The sequence below is a fragment of the Brachionichthys hirsutus genome, chromosome 5 (assembly GCF_040956055.1).
Source record: "Brachionichthys hirsutus isolate HB-005 chromosome 5, CSIRO-AGI_Bhir_v1, whole genome shotgun sequence".
In the NCBI taxonomy this organism is placed as follows: Eukaryota; Metazoa; Chordata; class Actinopteri; order Lophiiformes; family Brachionichthyidae; genus Brachionichthys; species Brachionichthys hirsutus.
Genome location: NC_090901.1, coordinates 6,228,804 through 6,240,083, shown reverse-complemented (window position 1 = coordinate 6,240,083; position 11,280 = coordinate 6,228,804). Strand labels below are relative to the sequence as shown.

Here is an 11,280-nt window from a genome sequence, read left to right as displayed (position 1 = left end):
GCCGCCCGCCTGGGACGCGCAGGCTGTTTCACCGTGGACTGGCGAGCTGCACGGCGGCGACGACGTGCTCGGCGTCCGACCTTCACACGCTTAGTGCCGGCATTATGCATGTAATAAACGTGTTGAGCCAGGAGTCAGGACCGAGTCGTGGAACCGCTGCCACTGGACCGTCAGGAGAGGCTGGCGGCGGTGGCGGCTTTATAGAATAAGCTAACGTCTGCGTTGTTTGTGTGGACGCTGAGTCGTTTTAGTTCTGACCCGTCTTTACGGGCATTAAAACGCAGCGTGGAGCCGCTGCTGCTGCAGGGCAGCACAACCTGCTTCTCTGGTATAGTTCTTAGTCAAAGACGGAGACTGTTACGATGCCGTGTGCAAAATACACCGGAAAACTGAAGCCATTGTTTTCTGCTCTGTTGGCTTTATAGCATTGAGGGGATGGATGCAGGACTTCCATAGTATTTTACTATTTAATAATAATTAGCTTTTAAATTATATATATAAACATATTACTTTTGTTTTGGATGTTCAGATATGAAATTATTTGATTTTTTAAGATATATATATAATGTAACGAGGATGCTAAATCTGTGCAGACAGAAGTCTCTTGCTGCATGTTATTTCCGTCGCGTTCGAATACACCTCCATGTGTCTTTGTTCTGACGGGACATTGTTCTGCTTTAAATACCTTTATGGAACCCACTGAAGGATGAATTGCACAAAGTACGACTACTGCTAGATTTCTATAAGGAGTAATCTATTACTGATTTGCTCGCGTAGACAACCACACATTGGTGTGTTTTGGTTCCTTTGTATGGTGCCTCTGTGTGTTTCTAAATTCTTTCATGCACTGTCTTTACCTTCTTTTCAAGATTGGACAAGAAATGGAACATATTGTGAAGTTAAATAAGGCCAAAGTTGTACAATGATCTGCCTCTCACTTTATTCCTGTCAGCTGCAGCACATCGGATTCGGTCCCTGCCTACTGTGTATGTGGAGCGATCCGATTTGCACTCATTTCATCAGCCACGGAGCGGAAAATCTGTGCAGACGAGTTGTTAAATCCCATAATTTGTTCCCCGTGACTGCAGCCTGTGTCCTCGGCGTGTCTGCTGACCTGCATTGTAACTCGGACCACAGCTCTGTGGAGATATGAATGGATTTCTATTTATTTATTTATTTATTAAAGTTGACCCAACCAACAGGATGGGTTGCTGCTGATTTTCATTTCAACATGGACAAGGGCACTGTAGTTTCTCTAACAGATCTGAAAGAAAAATCTGAAGAAGGGTCTTGGTCTAAATTTTGAGAGCGATCTGGATTCCCGTCTGGATAAAAAAAAGAAAAATCTGGACTTTCCCATTTACTTATAAAAGACACTTTAAAAAAAAAAATCCTATCTTGTAAAATATGCATTCCACTCACCAAAAATCAGTCATAAAGGGTCCAATATGAACTACCATATAACATGTCTTCTGGATCTGATCCAGAATGAGGTCAGGAAAAATATTACATTTTAACATTAAAATTCATTTATGGATTAAAAAATCTGTTAAAATAACTGATTTACTTTTACTTTTCATGGTTGGTGTATAAAGATACCAAGAACAATCTAGAACCTTTTGATGATCCAGATCACCACGTGGACGGTGTAGATCCAGTTAGGAGGGGAACGAGCTGCTTGAAGGAGATTTAAAAAAAAATCTCACATTCAAATTTATCAAAAAAAACTCTTGTATAGGCTCTGAGCAGATTTCATTGCCTTTGAACGAAGTGATTATTTTTACTGTTCAATCTGTCGTGGAACATGAAACTAATAACAAACCCTTTACTTCAGTGAGTTTATTTTAGGACAGCCAGCAAAAAAATCAACACCTCACACCTCTGAAGTATACTGATCCTGGATCAGATTGTCTCAAACTAATGATCACACACACACACACGCACACAAACACACCTTAGATGTCCTGCAGCCACCAGGGCTTGTTAAAGAGTGCACAGCCCCCACTGGTGGCTGGAAAGAATACAAAATAAATACAGTTTGTGAAATAAGTCAAATGTTCTCTGGTAAAATGAAGTTCACTCAGAGCATTAATGTGTCAGGTGATGCAGCACAGTGACGTGAAGCAGTCTGCATCGCAGAGGTACACATTATAAAAGAGTAAAGCTGGACTCCAACCACAAAAAAAGCTGATTTTTGTTCTGTTTCTTCTTACCACATTCACTGCAAAGCCAAACTCAGCCCATGAGTTTGTTAGCCACTGATCATTGAACCACAAGCTACCGATCATTGTGTTAAAAATGTATTACTTTATGAAATTAAAGCTATACTGTGTATTGTTGACCACTGGGACACAGCAGAACATGCTGAGAACACAAGGGCTAATTATTGCACAGATCCAGATCCATGTTAGATCTAATTTGGGCTGCCTGCAGGATTGATCTTGTTCTCTGGATGCTAAATGCTCCACCTTGTTCCCCGCCTAAATTAAGGGTGTCTGCTGCTTGATGCTGAGCAGGTCGTGGGTTTATCGGTCTTTAACTGGAAACAGCTGAATGCACGTCGACAACAGCTGATTAAAAATGTCAAGTTTGGAGTTTAATTCAGCTAAGAGATGAAAAAAAAAATCTGACAGAGTTCTCACTCGGAGGGAAAAAAAGAACACCAAAGCCTGTCTTTTGCTCCCCGCCTCTGTAAATATGGATCTCGCACACTGTTGCCATAGTGATTATACACAAGCTGCTCAGCTCTGCCTCTTTATATCTGATCAAACTCTTTGGAAACCTGCTTTATTAAAATTTCATTTAAGGGTTCTCCTACCTGCATTACATTTGCTGCCTTTTACTTGAGAACAAAAAGCTTTAGCTGCTGTTTCTGTTTTACTTGCAGTGACATTGCGGAAGTCATTTGCATTTAGAGGGAGCAGTATTAGTAAAGTATACAGGAGGAGGAAGAGGAGTCGGAGAAGGAGAACACAGCAGGATGCACCGTAGGCGCTTTAGGACATTCTCTTCCATCCAGGTCGACATAATACTGAGAGGTGCTGCATCTCATGGTTGTAGTAGCTCAGCAAAGGATGACAAAGTATCCCCAAATGCACTCAGGAATCTTTACAGGTCACCGTCTAGAATGAAAAGAAAGACATGCTTGTCACACAGATGAAGAGCACCGAGCTGTTAAGTGATGAACCGTACGGCCGGTTACCTGCTGTTTCAAAGCCTGCATGGATGTGTACTCGATGTGCGCTCTCCTCTTCCGGATCCAGCTCGGCTCATCTGGGATCAGCGCTGCCATAACCAACTTAACCAGGATCAGCACATGCTGCAAACACACGGAAATGTCACACACATGTGATTGCCGTTAAAGGACCCTCCACTCCACTTCCTTACCTCCGCGGAAACGGCCAACAGCAGGGTGCTTGTGTTGCTCATCTCGTGCTCCTGAAACAGCTGCCGTAGCCGTGGCGACAGCATCAGCAGCCAGCAGTTGGAGATGACGGAGACATAGCTTAGGACCTCGAATGCGATCTGAAATGCAAAACAATGGCACCGACTGTTCACTTGTAAGTGGGAGGCGTGTGACTGCCTGCGTTTTCAAATGCTGCGTTTTCTGACCAGCCAAACGCCCATGTTAGCCACAGGGGGGTAGAAGGGTTTGCGGAAGAGTTTGCAGATCTTGTAGGCGTCAGTTCGGATCTCTGTCAAGTTGTTGATGAGCAACAGTACGGCCGTCAGAGGGTACACGCAGGAGAAAAGACTCAAATACCCAAACTGCACCAGGAGCTCGATGTATTCTGCAAATAAGCCCTGTGATGAAACGGGAAGCTTCATCAGACGTTTCCCAGAGTGCATCTGAATCCTGTTTTTATGTGACTGCTCTACACTTACAGGAAACACCGGCAGGGAGCCCTGGTTCCTTAGTTTGTCCTCCTCTGGGTCGTCTTCACTCTGTGTCCTGGCGGGGACACTGATGAACCGGTCCACCAGGAAGGGTATGATCACCTCTGTCACCTGGTTGACAAGCTGCGTGATGACCAGCAAGGATGCTAGACGCTTTAGACAAAGACGTTAATAGTGTGTGAGCGCGCGCCCTCGCACTCAAGGAGCCTTTTTCTGTTTCGTTCTCTGGTGCTTTTTGAACACATCCCAGCTTTGCGTTAATTCCAGGAGAGACAATCAAAAGATTCTATATCTGATTCAGTCCTGAACTCGGATTCACGCTTTCATCCAAATCTGTGCGTTTGCGGAAAACTCCAAGTCGGTTGGAGAAAATAAAATGGACCAATTAAAGCTTCAGACGTCAGAGAGGCCGGTGCAGAATTAGGGCAGCTCGTCGGTTACCTTACGAAGCAAAGGCAAATCCTGCTTGAAGAAGGCGATGTGGAAGAGCACTGCAAAGTAGTTGAAGAAAGTGAACTGAGGGAAGAGAGAAAAGAGCACAATAAAAGAGCATGGGGGGGGCAAAAAGGATGTAGGAGCTCGAGGATGAAGAGGAGAAGAGGAACTAACCACTAAGACTTTGGCTGTCAGGTGATTCTGAAAAGCCGACTCCTCTCTGTGGTTCTCTAAAGGGAGACATGAGGAGACGTTAGAGCAGGCATGGGCAAACCCAGGCCCGGGGGCCATATGCGGCCCGTTGGTCTTTTTAATCCGGCCCGCCAAACTTGTCCAAATTATATTATTAAATAAAATTGTATTATAATTAAACCTCATTCATTTGACCTTTTCTCTGTAATGCTACCTGTAAAAGGCCAAATCCTTTAATGCAATAGCTTTCATGTGTCATTTATATTAGCTCACACAAATACTCCATCCATCTGTTCTTGGTCCGGCCCCTCTGCCAAATTTTAGAACCTATTGTGGCCCGCGAGTCAAAAAGTTTTCCCACCCCTGCGTTAGAGGCTAATATTCTAACTTCACCTGGCTGCATCTTCGTCTCATCGTTACTCTCATCAGTAGGACATTCATGGTTCTCACGTCTCCTCACTGCATTCCCTCCATCTCACCAAATTCAGTCAAGGTCTGCGCCACCCTTCTGTAAACGGTGGCGAGCACGTTGGTGTAGACGATGTGAAGTATTGAGGGCAAGTAGACGATCGTCTGAGACAGCAGGGAGTCCCACTCGTTGTGCAGCTCCTGCACCTGGGCCTCCCCCCAGTAGAAGCAAAGCATCCCCCCAACCACCATGCCTGCGGGAGGAGGGCGCGACAGGGTGAGGAGGCGCAGCGGAGGGGAGGTTTAAAACTTTTCTTTAACAGATTCATCCTGTCGACATTTACACAACCCTTTGAAGCTCAATACAAGGATACTTATTGTCCTTTTTTTTAATGCATGAATATTTTTCACTCATCACACGTACTAATCATCCACCCATTTCCTTGTAGATGAGATGATCGTTTCATCTACAGCTGCTTTTTCCGCCTTGCAGGTCACAGGTGCTGCCGGAGCCTATCCCAGCTGGCTATGGGCGAGAGGCGAGGTACACCACGGATGTGTCGTCAGTGCATCTCAGGACACACAAAGACAGACAACCACTCACGCACACACTCACACCCACGGACAATTTTGAAGTAATCAATTCACCCAAATTGCATGTTTTTGGAGGAAAGCAGACACGGGGAGAACATCCAAACGCCGCACAATGGAAATCGAATAAAAATTAAAGATCTACCTAGAAAAAGCAGAACTGCTGGGACCGACACCAGCGCCATACGCAGGTCTCTCTTCCAATCAGGAAATAGGGGCTCCACCCGACCTGTCACAGGGTTGACCCCCAAGCTGCCATGGAAACCAGGCCGGGGCTCTGCAAAGCGCTCTGCAAGGTGCAGCGTCCCCCAACGGTAGGAGAGGGTGGCGCTCTGACGTTTCCACAGCTCCATGACCACAGTGCACCACAGCATGCTGAACATGGCCTGCAACATGTACCCGCTGACAGCCGACACGGACTCCTCCTCCTCCTCCTCCTCAGGCTCCTTCTGAACCTCAGCTGCAACGAGAGGAGGAGCTAAAAGTGACTGTCAGCTTGTTGTAACTCCATTTATGTATAAAATACAGTCTGTGCTAACAGTTTGCATGCATACTGTAAGTTAGCTGTGGATGCAGGTTGGACAAATGATGGGCGTGGCGCCGGAGGAGGCGCTCGCTCCGACGGCTTGTTTTTCTGATTCTCCAAAGTAACAGTGCATTTCTCTCATGTTTAGTGTTTTGCATACATAAAATATGGTATATTTGTGACATGTTGCTCAATTCAGCCTCACAGTTATACATTTGCATGCTAAATCTAAATGCTAATGTGGTTTTTTTTTAACCCTTAATCGGTCCACTTTGGTAGCTTCTCTTTGTGCTGACAAAAAACAAAATACCTGCCTTCTATTAATGGCTTTAGGTGCTAAATACAACATAAAACACACAAACAAATCATAAACACACCCTGACCAGAGAAGTATGTGGCAGAGAGCCCCAGTAACGCTGGTGGGAGCAGGGACCAGGTGTAGAACCCCAGGAAGCCGAAGTAGAAGGCCACAGAATTCCCAAAGTAGCCATTGACTGAATCTGGAGGAAGCAGCAGAGGAACGACAGAAAATATGAGAACAGAGACTTCAATCATGACTTTTAATTCTCATTTAAACGAGAAAAAGAGCGCAGACCTCCGCCAAGCAGCTCATTCCCCTCCTAACTGGATCTACAACGTCCACACGGTGCTCTGGATTGTCATCAAAAGGTTCTAGATTGTTCTTGGTATCTTTATACACCAACCATGAAAAGTCAAAGTGAACCAGAGTTTTTAACTGATTTTTTAATCCATAAATGGGTTTTTAATGTTAAAATTTAATTGAATAAATTAAATGGGATCCAAGTTAGACCAAGACCCGTCTTCAGATTTTTTTCCCGTAATCCTGCTAAGAAACTGACAAATGGCGCCAAAAACAGACCCTCCTTGACGGAGGTAACGAAGGCTGCGATCAGGAACCCCACATGATCCCACATTGGAGGTTGAGTGTGTATTTGGACCCACCCAGTGGCTGAGTCAGCTGATTCCCAGAGTACCAGACCTTGCTGAGCTTCTTCAGTTTGTCCATGTTGTGGAGAGGATACGTATCCATGACAACACCAGCAGATCCAAGTTTCTGCCCTGCAGCAATAGTCAGGGTTATACATCAGCGGTCCAGCCCGGAGGGACGACGCAAAGTGGGACATCAAGTAATCCGCACATATATAGTGGCATACGCTTATGTATACCCGCCACACACACACACACACACACACACCGAGGCTGATGCTGACTGGCAAAAGCAAAGACGCTCCTCCTCGGGTTTGTTTGGGATCACAGTTTTAGCTTCTTTGGGATTATTTTAAACTCAGTGGCTTAAAATAAAGGATGGGATCGTGCTCTTATTTGGATCAGAGTGAGCCATAAACTAGATCCTATATGGTTGCTTGTAGTGGAAAAAGCCATAATGTTAAAAACCAATAATTTTCATCCAGGAGAGATTAAACAAAACCTCGGGATCCTCAGAGTCTGAATTATCTGAAGAAAGCAGAGCAGTTTAATGCATATTGTGGGATATGATTTTTAACAGTTTAACTAACGTGATCAATAGATTTGTGCTATAAATCACTGTAAAATAAAAACCTATAGCGCGTACGGAATCGTTCACTGTGTGTGACACGTTTCAAACAAACAGGATTTTCTTTTTCTTCTAACGATGCTCTGAAGCCGCTTCTGTTCACAAGCGCTTCTGACCTTAAACGATTGATATGCCCAACAGTGACACAAGACAGTATCAGCTTCCATGAGTTTCAGATTGAGGAAGCAGAACAGCAGTCTTCCTCGCTGGTATTTATGCCTGACGTTGCTTCATTCCAACTGCAGAGCTCGGCTGCCACGCAAAACCGCGACACTTCTAAGAAGAACACAAGGATAAGACTCACAGATGTTGTCTCTGCGGTGGAGGGTGTAGTCAGACATCCCGGGTATCCTCAGGTCCCGCTGAGCCCGCAGCCCATCCAGCTCATATTTGATTATGTACTGCTGCTCAGCCACGGTCAGGAACTCCTCCATGTTGTCTGTCACACACATGAATAGACACGGATGCAAGGATGCAGCCAGAGATGATACACAAAGCATGCAAAATATAGCTGAAGAACAAGACAAGTATGTGACACTGTACTTAAAGCTAATGTCCATATGCTAATGAGCCCACAGTGACATTAATATTTACATCTTTATTCTGCATTACACACACAACAAAGTTACTATCGTTACTATGGCAGCGTGCAAGCAATGTCTAATTTGCTCTAAACACAGATTTCATTGGTTTTGCAGGCAAGTTCATTGCAAGCGTCCTATAACTGTTGAGAAATTAAATTTTCAGGACCAAAAGTCCATTGAACAATGACAAAAAATTGTTTTTGTGGAAAAAAGAGCGATGTCGTTCTTTAAATTGTATAATAAAATTGCGTGTTTTTTTTTTTTTTAAATTAACCTCCGCCAAGGAGGCTCTGTTTTTAATGCCGTTTGTTTGTTATATATAAACCTGCTATTTGTAGTTTCACATTAAGTTATGGACAAATCTTTCATTGTCTTTTTTTTTTTTTTGTGGCATAATGTTACCTTGAAAAGAGAGCCTATTCCCAACCTGCACAGAAACACTTTATACTAAAATAGAAGTTAAATGTCACCAGTTGTTTTGCTGGGAAGATGTATAATTATAAATATGAATATAAATATAAATATAATTGAACTTAATTCAAAGCCGTTGCTGCTGTACCTGAATCTTTAAAGTTGTCTCTGTCATCGTAGGAGAAAGCTTCCATAATGTCGCTGCGGTACATCTTACATAGTCCCAACTCCTCAGTGGCTCTAAGTAATGTACAGCGAGGGGCGGAGACCACAATGATGTCACCGCTGGCGTCTTCGCCCGGGTGGGCCAATAATGCAGCACCTGAGAAACACGCAATAGACATTTTACAATATATTTGTTTGAGTCCCAACGAGAGAAAAGAAGTCGTCGTTAGGCAGAGTCAAAAGTGCCAATGTTCTCACTGAGGGCTGTTAAATCACTTTCAATTGTTCTGTGTTGCTTGATCCAACTATAAAATGCGATAATGCAATATGATATACTTTTACTCTGCATGCTTAAATAGCTGCATTCTGTGAAAAGGAAATGTTGTAATGACTGGTTGCATAAAATGCAAAGCTGACAACCGCCAGCAGGACAGTTTCCACTTTAATGCCACTGCTGTTAAAGGTATAATCCCATAATGCCCGATAATCTGGTATCGTTATTAGTCATCAAGGAAATATTTCACTGAATGCGTTTTCTTCTGGGAGAAGTTCAGGAACATTTGAGGAATAAGAACAATCTGATCTTGGTTCTGATCAGATTGTCCATCTATGAATTTAGAACCTGAAATATCATAATCATTAAAAAAGGTCTCAAATCCATCCATAGCCTTTTAGCATTCCTGCTAACAGACAGGCGAAAATAAATTAAAAACTGTAAGAAAAAGTAACAATTATTAGGGGAGGAAAAGATAATTCTATCCATATATGACTAAAGTGGTTTCATATCTGCCTACATTTACATGGGAGCTATTTAAATGTTTTATCTACATTTGCAGCTGGCTAAGAAATGCAAATGAATTCAAATGCTGACATGGTAGCGCCCTCGTTGTAATGGAGCAGCAGCCAGGATGTGATTAATGCAGACCAATCAGCAAGCTGCACCATCAGGGCCTCACCGCCATCTTTCTGAGGAGTTCCAATCAGTCTGATGAGCCACCTTTTGGTCTCAGGGCGAACTTTCTCCCCGAGCTTCACCAGCACCAACGGCTCGACCCGCTCCGACACGCAGCAAGGGCAGCTGGCTTTAGTCCAGCCTGCTCCGAAGGGGTTCCCCGGCCTGGACAGAACCTTCCCCACTGGAGACTTGTCTTCCAGCTGCTGGGCTGTGTTACTGCTGCTGCCATCGCTACCTTCATCAACATCTGGCTTACTCATGGTGTGGCTGAAAGGAATCATCATCATCATCATCATCATCATATTGCACCAGAACTAGATAGATTAATTTAGGGGATTAGGAACTCTCTTTTCTCTTGCTGTCATTTGAAGAAGAATGAATTAACATCATTCTCATCTTCCTTGTGTTTGCCGTCTGCCGTCTCGTTTGGCGCATCGCTGTGATAAATGTCAGTGGACGTCTTATCTTGGTCCTACTGTCCTTTTAGGTTGGACTAGTTTCCATGTCAACGGTGATGTACAACAGAGATAAGGCGCTGATTTAATGAGCTTTTAAATATACTGGGTAGAAGATGCAGCTATTTGTGTTGTCTGAAAAATGAATCCTTAAAAAGATGACGGCATTTGGAAGTATTATATCTATAGCCTTTATACTCATTTAAAAATGTAGATTAAAGGAAGGGCTCAGGCTGCTCCCTGGAACCGAAAACTAAGCATCAAAATCTAGACTAGCTTTGTAACGAAACCTTTGTAGATCAAATAAAAGATTTGAGACTCACCTGAGGATAGAATCTAGTTCAAAAAGTCATGAAGCGATGAAAATAGTACATTTCTGTCAGCAACAAGTCAGAACTTGTTGTGTATCACCAATCCCCCCGCCCCATATAAGGTCCTTCCTGATCTTAAGAGTTTTATAACCAAGTATTTACACATGCATTACAGACTAGATAATGCTTTGGGATAGCTACACAGGCAGGTTTGCACATGATCTGCATTTATCTGTCGTCTCAGTTGGAGAGCTGCATCGTTCGGATACGGTTCTGTCCCGAACTCCCCTCCGGAGCAGTCGGCGGTGACTTCCTGTGTTCGACCGCATCGCAGCCAGAGGCTGGACGGTCCTAAGGACAAGCTGAAGGACGCCAGCAGGAGACTGAGCGAGACACGGTCAGATGTATGGACGTTAACAGAAAGGATAAATCACACCTGTCAGGGCGCTGATGATGAGGCTCTGCTCTGCTCTGCAGTCCCACTGCAGGCCCGATCCGGAACTGAACTCCTGTTTGGAGACAAGATCATGGTCAGGCTTTCCACAAAGAAACTAAGAACAGCTCTCACTCTCAGCAGCACATACTTACCCAACCCCAGTGTGCTCTGACTCACAGCTTTCTGTCTGTGTGTGTGAGTGTGTAAGTGTGTTGGATGTGTGTGTGTATGGTAGGAATGCAGAGGAACTTCTCCAGACTGCAGGGCGTGGAGGGTTGTTTGGTTTATGCACAGGCTCCTCCCTGCTGCTCTGTGGCTGCTTCAGCCCAGGGTCCTGC

General features: G+C 44.3%; 1 protein-coding gene across 1 annotated transcript; it reads right to left on the bottom strand.

Moving 5' to 3' along the window:
- Positions 1-1,871: 1,871 nt before the first annotated feature.
- Positions 1,872-11,128, bottom strand: ano10b (anoctamin 10b). Its single transcript, XM_068739347.1, has 16 exons — positions 11,095-11,128; positions 10,943-11,015; positions 9,742-10,007; positions 8,769-8,942; positions 7,930-8,064; positions 7,013-7,129; positions 6,433-6,549; positions 5,669-5,983; positions 5,004-5,186; positions 4,507-4,562; positions 4,339-4,413; positions 3,886-4,050; positions 3,613-3,804; positions 3,388-3,525; positions 3,203-3,319; positions 1,872-3,122 (listed from the first exon to the last, which is right to left on the bottom strand). The coding sequence occupies exons 3-16, from the start codon at positions 9,998-10,000 to the stop codon at positions 3,099-3,101; spliced, it is 2,067 nt and encodes a 688-aa protein (XP_068595448.1). The 5' UTR covers positions 10,001-10,007; positions 10,943-11,015; positions 11,095-11,128; the 3' UTR covers positions 1,872-3,098.
- Positions 11,129-11,280: the final 152 nt, after the last annotated feature.